The 15,597-nt window shown below is 43.0% G+C and overlaps 2 protein-coding genes across 2 annotated transcripts; one reads left to right on the top strand and one right to left on the bottom strand.

Annotated features, from left to right (window-relative positions):
- Nucleotides 1-981: 981 nt before the first annotated feature.
- rrp15 (ribosomal RNA processing 15 homolog) lies at nt 982-7,429 on the bottom strand. Its single transcript, XM_026183631.1, has 5 exons — nt 7,319-7,429; nt 2,364-2,611; nt 1,853-1,950; nt 1,590-1,779; nt 982-1,504 (listed from the first exon to the last, which is right to left on the bottom strand). Exons 1-5 carry the CDS (start codon nt 7,350-7,352, stop codon nt 1,367-1,369), a joined length of 708 nt encoding a protein of 235 aa, XP_026039416.1. The 5' UTR covers nt 7,353-7,429; the 3' UTR covers nt 982-1,366.
- Nucleotides 7,430-7,692: 263 nt separating this feature from the next.
- On the top strand, nt 7,693-14,480 carry rwdd1 (RWD domain containing 1). Its single transcript, XM_026183630.1, has 8 exons — nt 7,693-7,756; nt 8,742-9,015; nt 9,842-9,907; nt 10,587-10,717; nt 11,835-11,978; nt 12,061-12,193; nt 12,278-12,340; nt 14,036-14,480. Exons 2-8 carry the CDS (start codon nt 8,943-8,945, stop codon nt 14,146-14,148), a joined length of 723 nt encoding a protein of 240 aa, XP_026039415.1. The 5' UTR covers nt 7,693-7,756; nt 8,742-8,942; the 3' UTR covers nt 14,149-14,480.
- The last annotated feature ends 1,117 nt before the right edge of the window (nt 14,481-15,597 follow it).

Below are 15,597 nucleotides of genomic sequence, written 5' to 3'. Positions count from 1 at the left end.
GATCCTCAGAATCACCTCAGATCTATGGCGTTATTTTAGTGCCTCTATTCTGAGCGCACGTAAAAATAAATAAATTTGCGAGCACAAATGTTGCGTGTTGAGGAGAAAACTATTTTGAGCAAACAAAATTCATTGCTGCGTGCAATAAATGTGTTTCGGTGTTTGCGATTATCCACACACAGAATATAGCCCCTCCCACTAACATCTCTGCTCCCTGCACGAGCAACACTGTTATAAATGTGCCACAAAACCAACCAATCACAGACTTGGATGCAAACCTTCTGATTGGCTGTTATTGTCTCCAATCAGCTCCCTAGCTACTGCAATCCAGGAACACGCTCCAGAATGTAGCTAAACCCATTTTAGGTTTGTATGTTTAATTATTTTATTTTAAAATATATAATTTTTTAGACCCTTGTTGGCAGCTGCTCTGCTCTGTGTTGGTACAGGGCACTGAAGATGATAACAGTGGGTGGATTATATTCTTAAACTTAGTTACAGCGCTTTCAGAAAGACATCTACTTTGATAAAGTCTACTATCCACCGCTGTGTAATCAATTATTGTAAATGTAAATGTTATCAGGAAATGATCAGACAGGAGAGGGTTTTCAGGAAACACTGTTAAATGTTCAGGTTCGATGCCATATGTTAAAACAAGATCTAGAGTGTGATTAAAGTGGTGGGTGGGTTCTTTTACATTTTGAGAGAAACCAATTGAGTCTAATAACAGATTAAATGCCATGTTGAGGCTGTCATTTTTAGCATCTACGTGGATGTTAAAATCACCCACAATAATTATTTTATCTGAGCTCAGAACTAAATCAGATATAAAGTCTGAGAAATCAGACAGAAGCTCTGTGTAAGGCCCAGGTGGACCATAGATGATAACAAGACTAGTTTTGCAGTTGCCACACCCCCCGCTTGTAGCCACACTGAGATGCCACTGCTCGACTCGTGTACTAAAATCAGTCTGAAAGCAGCTGATGTAACAGGCTGTTCCACCTGTGAGCGTGTACACTCCAGCATGCACACATTTATTGTTGAATAGAAAACTGTTAACATGAAGGATGCATTTCTCCAGTGTCAACAAATAAACAGTTTTGCATTTGAATGAATCTGTGAAGAAATTTGTAGTTTAACATGTTCTCTGCTACAGTCCACATTCAGTATGTTTCACTGTCACCTGTCAAAATTTATTCAGCAACAAATATAAAACTGTACATCTCCAACGCAGCGGTGCACGTGAGCGTGCACGTGTGGGTGCACGGGCGTGTGCTGACGCTAAAGCTCGTCTTTTCAGTTCAGGGTCTCCTGTTGGTTTTTCCCAGACGGTCAGAGCTCAGCCTTTCAGTGTGCACGGCTGATGTCAGATCTGAATCGCTGCCTCACTGTCTCCCTCCTGTGGCTCGTCCTGGTCACTGCTTTTGTCCCAGTCTTTCATTGTGGCTCCCATCATGAAGTCATCTCTGAGAACAGTCCAGGCAGGCTTCTCCACAGCAGCGACCTTTGCACGAGCACACACACAGAAACATCAGGATAAACACACTGACAGCAGAGGTACAGAACGAAACAAACATTTGTCAACTCACAGCAGCCTTTTCGGTCTTGCCCGTTGCTCGGACACCTCCGTCTTCCCTCCTCAGCACATCGATGAAGTCTTTCTTTGAGACAGAACAAAGGATCTTTGCCCTCTTCCTGTCTGATCCACCAGCATCCTTCACCTTTTCCTGCACAGTTTTCTGGTGTTTCCTGACAGCGTTGAACAGCTGAACCACCCCTCTGAGTGAAGGAGGACCACATTAGAACAGATGCTCGGTTGCATATACGTCAAACAAAGACACAGAGTGGTCACCTTGTAGCAATTCTCTGTAATGCTTTCTCAGTCTCGCGGTCCGTCACTATGTCAGGTTTCTCCCTGCACATCTGCTCCCACGCTTTCTTCTCGTCAGCCTGTTAGGGACACACAATCTTTGGGTTTTCAAGGCTTAGAAATAAACGTGTTGCTTTTTTGAAAGTGTTCAACAACAAGGAGGAAATGAATGAATCTATATTTTCAAACACAGCTGGTCACAGTGCAGTTTTGATTTTACATTATTATGTGGATGAACATTGTGAGCAGAGCACAGTGTCTAAGGTCTGCCTGCTTTCCTGATTGGTTCCTGTGTTCAATCACTAGTTTATACTTATGGTCGTCTTTAGAGCCAAAACATGAAAATAAACTCGCCTACTTATTATAACTTGTTATTATAAGTCGAACGTTGTCATTTCTTGTCGACAGTGATGAACAAATGTGGAAACTGTGCTCGGTGAGTGATGAACATCTGCTCGGACACATCATCCTGAGCCTGGGACTCGGCGCTCACCTGTTTCTTCCTCTCGAGCTGCTCCTGTCTCTCTGCTGCCTTCATCTTTTCCAGCTCCTTGTTCTTCTCCAGGATGCCGCTCGTGGTTTTCTTCCCGAGGATCTTTGCCATGGCTTCAGCCCATCCAGTGCTGGCATCTTCATTGTGTTCATTTTCATCCTCTTCTTTCTCTTCATCATTCACTCTTTCACCTTCACTCTCTCCTTCAGAATCAACCTTGCCTTCAGACCAAAGAGCCATGCTGTCACCTGATTCACACAAAGAAATGATGCAGTGAACTACAAACTCTCGCTGACACAGTAGAAGCATTTTGATTCATGCTAAAATATCCGACAATCCCAGAAAGTTGATCCTGTCCTGATGAACCGAGCGTCTGATTTCATCCAAAGGTTACAGACGTGTTTACTCCACCACAGCGACAAGAAGACCTTAACTGGCAGAAACACATAAACACTGTTTATGTGTGGACATTAGTCCTACCACATGCAGACAGGTGATGATGGGAGTAAAGACGGTGGAGAAAAGTTGATTTATTTGACTTCTTGGATGCAAACGTTTGAAATCACATTTAAATGTTGATTGTACACAAGAAGATTTACAGTAAAGTTTATTGAGATTCGGATGCTTAGCGATAAAAACTGTACTAATAAATGTGTGAATGAGGGAAGTTGTGCCGCGTGCAGAGAAACGCTATCTAAGAACCTTTCAACATAACAGCTGCAGTGGTGATGACACTGTGTCTACATAAAGATACCAAGAAGTGCAGAGAGGTGAAGCAAAACATCCAGAAACGGCGGCGCTCGTTACTGCGATCGATATTTAAACCTTTGCTGGAAACAGCCGGAGGGAGTCGGCTATCAAAGCACCTGACGGATAAACTCACAGTGAAGAAAAGCTCCGTTTGGAACAGCTGCCATCCACGGTGTTTGTCCCACACAGCAGAAATCTACAGACGTGTAACTGATGCAGCGTTTCAATCACAGTGATCCTGGAACAACAGGGGGAGTCTAACAGGGGGTCAACTACACCCTCTTTATTTCAGCACCTCTGTCACATTATATGTTTTCACTTTAAATTCGCTAAATAAATGAGATTAATATTTCAATATATAAAAATAAAAGCTCTTTACCCCCAGACCAACAGAAATGCACCAGTACAGCTGTTTAATGAAAGTTAATGAATGACTAAGCACTACAGCAGCGGTCCCCAGCCCCCGGGACTCGGACCGGTACCGGTCCGTGAGAGTTGAGGCTCAGGTGTGAAATGTCTGGTTTTCAGTGTTTTTATCGGTTTTCAGCGTTGTTTTGTTATCGTTTTTATCATTAACTTGGTTTTCCTGGGTCTTTTCACGTGTGTTATGAATAAATCTTCTTTTTTCGGTACCGGTACTAGTTTTATTTTGTTGTATTTATCCGCGACACCTTAAAGGCCGGTCTGTGAAAATATTGTCGGGCATAAACTGGTCCGTGGCACAAAAAAGGTTGGAGACCGCTGGGCTACAACATCACAGCTGTAGGGCAGACTTCAGGATGCTGACGTGCTTGTTTTCACCATATACGCCTTTAAAGGCTCACAGACACAAACTTATCCATTCACTTGCACATGAACATACGTCCTCCTGTACGTCTCCACTGCCCGGAAGACAGTGGAGATTATTGTGGACTTCAGGAAGCACACAGCTCCACTCCCCCCCATCATCCTGACTGACACCCCCATCACCTCTGTGGACTCATTCCGCTTCCTGGGTACCACCATCACCCAGGACCTGAAGTGGGAGCCCACCATCACCTCCGTCATCAAGAAAGCCCAGCAGAGGATGTACTTCCTGAGGCAGCTGAAGAAATTCAACCTGCCAACACGGACGATGATGCAATTCTACACTGCAATCATCGAGTCCATCCTCACCTCCTCCATCACCGTGTGGTACGCTGGAGCCACTATCAGGGACAAACAGAGACTGCAGCGTGTTGCGCGCTCTGCTGAGAAGGTGATTGGCTGCAGACTCCCATCTTTGCAGGACCTGTACACCTCCAGGACACTGGGGCGTGCAGCTCGGATCTCAGCTGACCCTTCTCACCCTGGACACAGTCTGTTTGACCTGCTCCCCTCAGGCAGGAGGCTCCGGTCCATTCGCACCAGAACCTCTCGCCATAAGAACAGTTTCTTCCCCTCTGCTGTTGGACACATGAACAATAACCGTATGACTGTTCCCACCACTAACACATGACCCTACGCTGTGTTCACTGCATCATTCCATGTTTGGCACTGATCACCACCTGCACTCATGTATATATCATGTATATATCTTGTATATATCATGTATATATCTTGTATATATCATGTATATATCATGTATATATCATGTATATATCATGTATATATCATGTATATATCATGTATATATCTTGTATATATCATGTATATATCATGTATATATCTTGTATATATCATGTATATATCATGTATATATCATGTATATATCATGTATATATCTTGTATATATCATGTATATATCTTGTATATATCATGTATATATCATGTATATATCTTTCCACGTAGCACTTTTAATTCTTATCCCTACTTTTGTTTTTTCATGTCTATTTAAGCGTAATTTATGACAGCATGTTTGCACTGAAGCACCGCAGCAATTTCCTAATGTTGTAAACCTGCTCAACATTTGGCAATAAAACCCTTTCTGATTCTGATTCTGATTCACTTACGTCCTCTGTAACGGACGTCTGATTTGTGGTCTGTATCTTTTGGCTCATTCGAGCGATCCTAACAAGTCCTGATGGACGACATCGAGGACATCCTGGACTTTGAGCTCTCTTTATTTTTCCTCAGTTCTCAGAAGGATAAACTTTATTTTATTTAACATTACTGTATTTGAGATGATTTTATTTTCCCATTAATGAATATTTTCTTTAAATAATGTCATTATATCACTGCAGGCTCAGGGTTTGGGGTTTTTGTTTTTTGGACAGATGTTTTAAACAGTTCATTTTGAAGACCTGCACTTTTCCCCCCTTTGGAATATATATTATTGATCATAGTAACACAAAAGTATTTCTTACCTGATTTCTCGATTAATTAATGGAACAACTGATAGAACATTCAGTGACTAACAATCAGAGTCTACATGAGAGCAGCCAGCATAGTTCAAGAGAGAAGCACAGCGAGGTTCATGGTTTGATGAACAGTATTATTATTATTCTAAGAGTCTGTAACGATCAAACTACAAACACTTCATGAAAGCACAAAAATTAACATGACTAATCCACAACTACTGTGACAGCTTAGAGCAGCAGCACAGGTAACACTCTACAAACCATGAGTTCACTTTAAAAGGCAAAACTACTGCATCACTTGGAAAATTCAAGTTGGATAAACAATAATAAACAAATAATGACCTTTCAGCTGCTGGAAGCTGTTGCTGTGCTCCACAGGTGTGTCGGGGCTCGAGCCACAGATGGTTTGTGATTAGCTCTGGATCTTTAAAGAATTGTTTATTAAAGTCACACCTGAAACAGTCACATATCTGTGTGAACCAATTACAGCTGAGCATCCCTCAATAGGTCCAACCTCGTACGAGCACCTGATTGGTCTGACCAACGGGGTTTAACGATGCGTGGGACTCCAGCATAAGCGTTACAACAGCGTTTATAAGAACATCAGGAGGAACTCTGAGACGCTGTGAAATCCCACAGCAGCTCAGGGTGATGTCATCCTGCAGGGATGGTTTACACATGACAGTGAGTAACCATGGAAACGCAGGGGATGTTTTAAATTTCATGAACTGAAAAATTAAGCCTTGACTTGAGTTCATTTGGTGTAATTTCTCTGTTTACTCGTGCACGTTTGACTCCTGTGCTCCTCACAAATATGCACGTTTGTGCCGTAACACAGCAGAGTGACCGCTACGATCTTTTTATGTTGCATGTTTACCGAGGATCAAAGAAAGCTATTGGACATTTGAAGATACTTCACAGAAAAGCTTGAAATAAATCAGATGTAGATTTTAACAGAGTGAAAAATGAAATCCTGCAAAATGAAGAAGAAAACATAAAATGACAAAAGAGGAAGTGCTGTGACTGAAGACAGACGTCACTGTGTGCAGTCTACCTCTGCAGCTGAACTAAATGTTGGCCTATAGCTCACATTCACCACTGACTTTGTTTGCTGTTTAGCTCTTGTGTCTTGGCAGAGTGCATGAGTCATTTTGCTTTTCTGCAGTCTGATATTTGAGGTTGAGTCAGTGTGTATAAAATAAGTTGATGCCTTAATAATCCCATCAAACTAGATGGTGGTGGCGTTTGATCGGCACATGCTGACTGCATTCTTTTCATAACCAGGTCAGGAAAGAGAACAGGAGGAGCGAGCAAAGGAGAAGAGATGCAAAATGAGGGACACCACAACAGCAGGAAAGACGAAGAAGAGGTGAGCATCAGAAAGAGGGCATACAGTTCAAACGCAGCAATCGTGGTGCAATAAAAGCTCCGAGGCTGGTAAAAACTCTGTACTGGCAAATAAAACTGTAACAAACAAGAAGGACTCAAATTAATGTTCTTCTCAAGCAGGAACCCAAAAGATTTCAGGGCTGGGCCAAGTCCTCAGTGATGCTAGCGACGCCCCTGTTGATCGTTGTTGTCTGAATACCGACGCAAATGCGGTGTTCGTGTGCGATTCACGCGTGATTTGTTACACTATTTACACTTAGTACGATGTAAACGCTCGCATTCAAAGAGCAGGTTACAGGAGAAAAGTTTCGCTCATTTTCTACCAGGTGAACAGACGGACTTTAAATCCATCCTGTAACCACAGCAGACCATTCATGTCTCTGCTGCTGTGTTAACAATAACAGCAGAGACCGCCTTTAGTGCTGTTGTTGTAAGAATCTTCGAGGCCGTGCGGCTACAATTAGCAGCAATAATAAAAACGTGAATTACAAAACTCACCGGAGTCCAACGCGTGTGCTTCCACCAGAGACATTGTGTGTTACACTACGTCGTTTCCGTAGAGTACAACTAACCGCCCGTCAAAGGTTCCGTCCAGGAATTCCGATTTGTTCTACACGTATGAGGAAAAAGCTTCTTCGTGTACTCGCCAATAAAACCCAGAGAAATAAACACTGCGACGTTTGTTCTGTCTGCAATGGTAATGAAATGGCTTATTCGGGCCATTAGAGGTTGAAGCGGGCCGGAAGGATCTGGAACAGGGTTCCGTGCTGTGCCAAAGTTAACCCGGTAGAAAGTGTAGCTCGGGCTGTGTCCCAGTTCAGACTTTTTTCTCTCCATCTTTATTTCAAGAGGAACAGTAACAACAAATATAAAACACGGAGGAGACAATGTACTGCAAAATTATGATACAATGGAAGAGTGCGCCAAATTAAACAGGTAAGATGCATATCAAAATTAAAAGGGGAAAATAAGAAAAAGGAATAAAAAAGAAAAGAAAAACAAGCGAGAGATACAATGACATTGAATCATTAAACGGGGACATTAAACACACAATCATTACATTATTACATTACAGATATTTACGGTTTTAAAAGCTTTTTTGTTGTGAGAGGAGCAAATTGTATTCACAGAGTTCAATTTCTTTCCTAAAAGTGAGAAAGTGAGGTTCATTGCTTGAGAACTTTTATGGTCTTTGGCGAGGAGTAAAATCAGATTAATGAGGTAAAAAGCATTCGAGTCTTTCCTACTAAGTCAGTGTAACCAAATAACACATTTTGGTAAAAAAGCACAAAATTTGATAAGATGTTCTTAGAGATGAAACCACAAAATCTACGTAGAGGTACAAGACCAGAATAGATGTGAGCAGGACTCTGGGGCGATCTTACAGAAGGAGCAAAGAGTGTCTACATCCCTCTTACATTTCTGAGGGAAGCATTTAACAGGGTAGAATCTATGAATTAGCTTAAATGAAATTTCCTTCACTTAGTAAGGAGGAATTTTTTTTGGCAAACACCAAACTTTCTTCCAGTCAATGTCCTAAAAAATAGACCAGAAAGAAATGGAAGGAGGAATGGAGACAAGTGACTCTTAAAAAAGAGACCTAATCTTGGCATTCACACCTGTACAAGAGGAGAAACTAAATAAATACCAACAAAAGTGCGAAATAAGATTTGGTAATTTGACTGGTTCTTATATCTCAAAGTCCTTTGTACAACTCGACTCATTCCCCCACTCAGACAAACACTTTCGATACGCCCCCTGTTAGTAAAACGGTTCCTTTCCCTTATCTATTTATTTATTGTTTATTTGTTTTCCTCCAAATGATAATTGGTAAACGACCATTTCCCGATTGTTTTTTTTTTCACTCATTCATAAAGAAAAATCACACGGACGCAAGTTTTTCTCTTTTTCTTGTGTGGAGCGTGTGATCTACAGAAGTCCAGGAGGTGGCGGTAATGTACGTTCAAAGCTGGTTTGCGACCCCCGCTAAACCCGAAAAGAAGAAGAAGAAGAGGCGGATCGTCGAGATCGGCGATCGACTGTTTCAGCTGAGTACGCAGCACACAGCGAACGCATTGGTGATGATTTTACGAACTTCCAGATAACCTGCAGCTTCACAAACATGACAGACTACGCCGAAGAGCAGCGGAATGAACTCGAAGCCATAGAGTCCATCTACCCAGACTCCTTTACAGGTCTGAATGGCACGTAACGTTAAGTAGGATTGTAACACGAAAGTAGTAGCTAGCTCATAGCTAGCAAGTACACGTTACTTAGCTTGCTGGTCTTGATGCATGCTCAGTGATCCAGGTAAGGAAATCCCAGAAGGTTGATTCTGTTCATCTGGACGTTTTCAGCGGGAGAAACGTTTCATCCAGGGGACTTCTTCAGTCTCAGCTGACTGCAGGTTTCCAACCTTATAAACAGAACATTTGTACAATGACTGAAACCTTTCACGTGAAAAGGGAAAGACCATCTCTGAAACGAGGAGGGGACCTAAGGGTACACCTGTGTGCATCTTACAATGCTGTGATTGCAGCCATCCCCCAACTCTCTGTGAATGACACTCACCAATGGTTGTTGATCAATGGTCATGAGAATTTGCAGAACTGACCTCCCAGCCCGTTGTTAATCAGCTGTGCTGGTTTCAGTCGTTGTACAAATGTTCTGTTTATAAGGTTGGAAACCTGCAGTCAGCTGAGACTGAAGAAGTCCCCTGCATGAAGCGTTTCTCCTGCTGAAAACGTCCAAATGAGGAGCATCAACTTTTTGGGATTAGCTTGCTGGTGTTCTTGTGTTTGTGAAAGGATGCTCATATTAATGTCAAATGTTAAAATACTAATACTATTTCTATTAGCACGCGGTAGCTGTTGGGAAAAGCAAAGCTTGCCTGAAGTCTTTGTTATTGGTATCCAAATCTTTATTATTTCTGGTTGGTAAAATCGTGAAATATGCCTTAGTTACCCAACCACTTATGAAATCATGGTAATAGTGATGTTACCAATGAATGTGTACTTGCAGTGCTCTCAGAAGATCCAACCAGCTTCACCATCACGGTCACGTCTGATGCCGGGGAGAACGGGGAAAGTAAGTAAACTGATGAATGTGGTTGGAAAACGGTGTGTTGCTAGCACTGCAGCTGTTATTATGTCAGGTGTTTCAAACTGAACTGCTCATTGCTTTCCATTATAGAATGTGTGTGTATATGCATGTGTACATTTATAGCATATATTTAAAAGCAGCTTAGCATTTGAAATGGATCATGATAATAGAACAGTATTGTAAAACCTCTGGTGTGAAATCCATGACCGTTGAGCCCGTCTGTGACTACCGTCTGACAGCAGTTGAAGGAACACTGGTCCCAGTGATACTGCTTTGCTTCTAAGGATGTTCCCCTGCATGGTCGCAGGATCAGTTATGTTATCAGAACTGTTCTTGTGGGGTCTTAGTAACACAGCAAAGGCCACTTTAACGCACCCCACTCAGGGCCTCCAGGAAGGCTGGGTAGGCTGCATGGTTGATTGATGAGCACGAATAACAAGACCCTTTACTTGACCAGAATGAAAGCAATCCTCTCGTCCACTAGTGAAAACCCCACTATGCTGGCACTAAGCTGGGGGGGTACACGTATATCCACCTGTTTGACTTTACACGTAGTGAATAAAGAATAAATGAAAGTTTTATCTTTAGTTAAATAATAAAAAGAACTTTTTCATTGTGCACTTGTAAAGTTGTGGAACATGAACTGTCTGTTGTCTTTTTGCAGCTGTGGAAACAACTTTAAAGTTTACATATGTAGACAAGTACCCAGACGAGCCCCCGCTGTGGGAAATCTATTCCCAGGAGAACTTGGAGGAGAGTGACGCAGAAGATATCCTCACACTATTACAACAGCAGGTCTGTCATTGGATTTATCTGAGCAGTCGTGGGTCTGGTGCTGGTTGAGGGCTAATTAGTGGCTTCTAGATCTTTCCAGATGCTTGGATGGAAGCCCAGTGCCTTGGATGACAGCTTCACTGTTGCGTGTCTACATTTGTGATGTAGCTGAAGCTCAAACCTCATTAAGAGGAATCTGTGAAGAAATGCTGCCGAATCTTAAAGCTTCAGACATTCGTACAGCTGGTCCATGGGCACGACTACAGTAACATTGTAATGAAATATGGGTGCATACTAATAACACAATAACAGTGTATGTTCATTGAACTGTGCAGTGATGCCTGTCAGACATGTAGCGAGATAGAGACAACTTTAAATGTTTCCAAAGCGTTTAAAAGGATTGATATATGTGTTCTTTTTATCAGTGTAACTCAGAGTATCAGATTGATGCTTTATACTGGCCATACACGAGCAGTCAGAAGCTTGGACACACCTTCTCGTGTGATGGTTTTTTACATTGTAGATTCTCACTGAAGGCATCAAAACTATGATTGAACACATGTGGAATTATGTAGTAAACAAAAAGTGTGAAACACCATAATACTGTTTCAGGCTTGAAGGAGTTCCCACAGATGCTGAGCACTCGTTGGCCCTTTGCCTTCACTCTGCGCTCCATCTCATCCCAAACCATCTCCACTGGGTGTAGGTCAGGTGACTGTGGAGGGCAGGTCACGGTGCAGCACTCCATCACCATGTGATGTCTTCATGTTGTACCTACAATGTCCAAAGTGCTAAAAATAAAGAAAAAACATTGAATGAGAAGCTGTGTCCAAACATAGATATCCATGTGACAACGCAGCAGCGGGAGGATGCACTTAATGAGAAAATTTACTTTCAATTTTGTATTTTTTATGTGAACTGAAGAAGCTTCACAGGTGAAACTTCTCCAAGAACCTTACAGAAGCTTGCTTTCCAAGCCCCTTAAACTACACAGCAATAATAACAATCAAAATGTAGGTGACGTCAGACGTCTCTCCATCGCCTTATTGCAAAAAGAAAAAGAATTGAACCAAAAGTGTTGAACTGTTCTTGGACAGTTGGTGAAATGTGGCTTTGTATGTTTGTGTTCACTGTGCAGGCAGAAGAAAACTTGGGCATGGTGATGATCTTCACCCTGGTTACAGCTGTTCAAGAGAAACTTAATACAATTGTTGATGTGATGAAAAATAGGCAAGAAGAGGAAAAGCGGAGGAAAGAGAGAGAGGCCCAGGAAGCAGAGAAGGTAGAACCCAGACGGGATTCATGACCATTCACTCTCTGCAGCCAAGGTTTTATTTTATTATAACAGTAGTTGCTTTCAACAGGTGGCTTTCCAGGGAACAGTGGTAACCATTGAAAACTTCCTGGCATGGAAAGCCAAGTTTGAGCTGGAAATGGCTGAACTGAGGAGAAAAAGACAGAAAGAGGAGGAGCAGGCAGGAAAACCCAAACTGACAGGTACACGGTGTTACTCAAAGACACCAAAAACTGTAAAGATGATGACGTACGTGTCCTGACTGAAGACTGTGCATCTGTCACCAGGTAAACAGCTGTTTGAGAGAGACCACAACCTGGACACATCTGACATTCAGTTCCTTGAAGATGGTAAGGACTGTTTCTGAGTGTTGTGCTTCTTTTTGTTGTGAGGACTAAAGTCATTTATAGGACAGTGGAATCTAAACATAACACTTGTGTGGACGTCTGTGTTTGCAGGTAATCAGTAGGCACGTGATCAGTCGTGGCCATCTTTGTGATGGGCTGATGGATCCTTGTTTCATTCGGGATGGTGTTTCGACCTCCTTCCTTCCTCTCAGTGTGCCGTGTCTGGGGTGAAACCCTCGCTTTCTTGCCTCGGTCTCAGTGGCTTCCACCTTTTCCTTTGGCCATCCTATTATCCCAGCAGTGTTGATTGCTCGGATCTCGTTCTTCCCGTTCAGCCGATCCTCGGGGCTCGCCTTATTCTCTGCGGGTATTTGGTGGTTGCAGTTTTCCGAGGTTCCTCTTTACGGCTTCCATTTTCTCGTGGGATTAAAAGATACTTATAGCTGTACTCAGTATCTGCAATTCCCGACCAACATTTCTTTGTTACCATCCGAGTACGTTTCTCCAGTCCAAATGACATTCCGATGTCATTGCTGTAGATCCCAGCGGTGTCAGCTGACAGGTTTATCCTTCGGGAGTATGAGGTGTCTTGTCTGTCGTTACAGGGCGTTAGGTACGTGTAGCGACGGCCATGTGGTCGGCAGTTTCTGGTGGATGCTGCCCTTTGTCACAGATTCTGTTATGGACGGTATCCAGGTGTAGCAGGTAGTGGAGGGTCTCTGTTTTGGTGGCATCAGGGTTTCAGCTGTGCTTTTTGCGAATGTTGTGGTTCTGTTGGCTTCATCAGGTGGTGACCTCCAGCTTTCACTGGAGCAGTTTGCTGCTGAGTGTGAAGCAGTTGGATTCAAAATCGGCACCTCCGTTTCCGAGACCTTCTCAGCTTGAAAGGGTGGAGTCAAACTCTGTGTCAGGGACGAGTTACTACCCCGGGTGGAGGAGTAGGTCGGGGTCTCGTTTACAAGTGAGGGCAGAGTGGAGTGTGAGAACGTCAGAAGGATTGAGCCACGGACTTCGTATCATCTTGTTTTGGTGAGGAGAGCTTAAAAGCAAAGTTGTTGATTTACTGCGATCTTCCTTCCTGCCCTCACCTGTGCTCATGAGCTCAGCCTAGTGACCAAGACGACAAATTTGCAGATACAAGTGGCAGAAGTAAGCTTCCTCTCCTTTAGCGATAGACTGAGGAGCTCAGCTGAGAGTAGAGCCGCCAGCCACAGCGAAAGGAGTCAGTTTACGTGGTTCAGGCATCTGACGAGGAGGCGCCCCCCCCCCCCGACCTCCTGGGTGAAGTATTCTGGGCGTGTCCTACTTGGTGGGTGCACTCATACAGACCCAGGACTTGCTGGACAGATTATATGTCTTGGTTGGCTTGAGAACAACTCATTGTCTGCCCAGATGAGCTGAAGAGCCAGGGTGATGGAAGTCTGGGCTTCAGACCCCGGTGACCCGAACCTGGATAAGTGGCAGAAAATGGATGGAATTGTGTTTGTGTAGCTCGGGAGAAACGGGATTGGCAGCAGGCAGACACGTGAAAGAGAGAAAAAAACGTGACTTTCTAAGATCTGATTTGCTGTGTCAGAGTCACAGATCATCTGGATCTGTTGGCTCAGTCAACAACTCCCAGTCAGAGAACAGCATTTAGTAGGAATAATCTTTTTCCTGTGAAGTTTCTTCTAACCCCGTGGCTTTCTTCTTATGCAGCTGGAAACAACGTTGAAGTGGACGAGTCACTATTCCAGGACATTGAGGACTTGGATTTGGATGAAGATGACCCAGATTTTGACCCTATAGAGATGGGTAGTGATGAAGACTAAAGGCAGAGCAGGACGGTGGAATCAAAGGCTTCAAGCATGATCAGAGGAACATGCTGCTCTCGTCCTGGACGCCGTCTTCTGGCCATTAAGGACATGTCTGCTTTTTTTTATTTTACAAAACTCCGAATGAAAGGAGAGGAAATTGTTTAAAAACACTCAACAGTTGGTGTTTATTTCAACTGCCTCGATTAAGTCTGATAAAAATGTGTGTTCCCTCTGGGGCTTTGTCTTTAAGCTCATCCCAGTATCAGCAAGTTTCTGTCCAGTTGAAGGCACTAAACTGTCAGGTATGGCCAGAGAATAAAAGTCTTGCTTTGCTGAGGTTGAAGTAACTATACTCTATTACACGTGACCGCATTTCCAGAAAAACTAGAATAATTTCTGATGTGCAGTAAAAACATTCTGTGACAATAAATCAGGTGAGCAGTTCTTTACGTGACCAAAGTAAGATTTTAGTAGTTGGACTGACCAACTCCAAATTTGAATTTGATGGCTGTAACACTGTGGGAAAGTTGGGCATGTTTAGCAGTTTCTTACATCAGTTTTCCTTCAAATAATTTAATTTAGAAGTGAGTCTAAGATGTGTAGCAGTGGTTAGCATTGTTGCTTCAATGGATAAGGTCCTGGGCCGGAGCCTTTCTGCATGCACACACACACACACACACACACACACACACACACACACACACACTACCGATTAAAAAGTTTTGAACAGCCCAATTTTTCCAGTTATTTATTGCAATTCAAGTTTAAGTCCACTAAATGTCTTGAAATAGAACAAACAAGTGGTGAACTGCCAGGTTAAAATAAAAGATACCCAAAAGTGAAAAATAATGTACATTTCAGAATTATACAAAAAGGTCTTTTTCAGGGAACACAACATGGGTTAACAATTTAAAGCTGCTCTGCAGCAATTGAGACTCAGGTTAGTGCTACTAATTCCTGCAGGTACAGCCCCTCTGTGTGCTGGGCACACTGTGGTACCAGACCCTCGTGAGCATCAGTTGAACATTATTGTACTGCAGAAAGTAGCGTGTTGGTACAGAAATGGTGACAACAAGACGATTAACAATGGAAGAGAGACAGACCATCATAACACTTCAAATGTAGGTTTGTCCTACAGAGAAACTGCAAAGAGTGAGTCCAGTTTCCTTCATCATCCAAAGGCTCAGAAACAAACTGTGACAGGAGGGGGTCTGCAGACCCAAAGACACGACTGTATCAGTTACTGCTCACAGGACAACAGCTACAAGCAGCTTAATCGTGGTCGTAGTGAGAAGTCTCAGTTTCAGCTGTGAAGAGAAGACTTCCTGCTGCAGGTTTGACAGGACGAGCTGCAGCAACATCACAATAAGACAAAGAGGCTTGGCTGGGCCATAAACTCCACCACTGGACTACTGCAGACTGGAAGAAGGTCTTATGGACTGATGGATCAGAATTTGGAATCTT

Source organism: Astatotilapia calliptera, chromosome 11, assembly GCF_900246225.1.
Source record: "Astatotilapia calliptera chromosome 11, fAstCal1.2, whole genome shotgun sequence".
Taxonomy (NCBI): domain Eukaryota; kingdom Metazoa; phylum Chordata; class Actinopteri; order Cichliformes; family Cichlidae; genus Astatotilapia; species Astatotilapia calliptera.
Note: the sequence above shows the minus strand (reverse complement) of the source record. Positions and strands in the feature narration are given on the sequence as shown.

Bases quoted from the DNA above. Each gene is read 5' to 3' on its own strand.
- rrp15 (XM_026183631.1), bottom strand. From the start codon at position 7,352: ATGTCTCTGGTGGAAGCACACGCGTTGGACTCCG. The intron at 2,612-7,318 runs GTGAGTTTTGTA...TGTGTGAATCAG, and splicing joins AGCACACGCGTTGGACTCCG to GTGACAGCATGGCTCTTTGG. The intron at 1,951-2,363 runs GTGAGCGCCGAG...TGTCCCTAACAG, and splicing joins AGCTCGAGAGGAAGAAACAG to GCTGACGAGAAGAAAGCGTG.
- rwdd1 (XM_026183630.1), top strand. From the start codon at position 8,943: ATGACAGACTACGCCGAAGAGCAGCGGAATGAACTCGAAGCCATAGAG. The intron at 9,016-9,841 runs GTCTGAATGGCA...GTGTACTTGCAG, and splicing joins CTACCCAGACTCCTTTACAG to TGCTCTCAGAAGATCCAACC. The intron at 12,194-12,277 runs GTACACGGTGTT...ATCTGTCACCAG, and splicing joins AGGAAAACCCAAACTGACAG to GTAAACAGCTGTTTGAGAGA.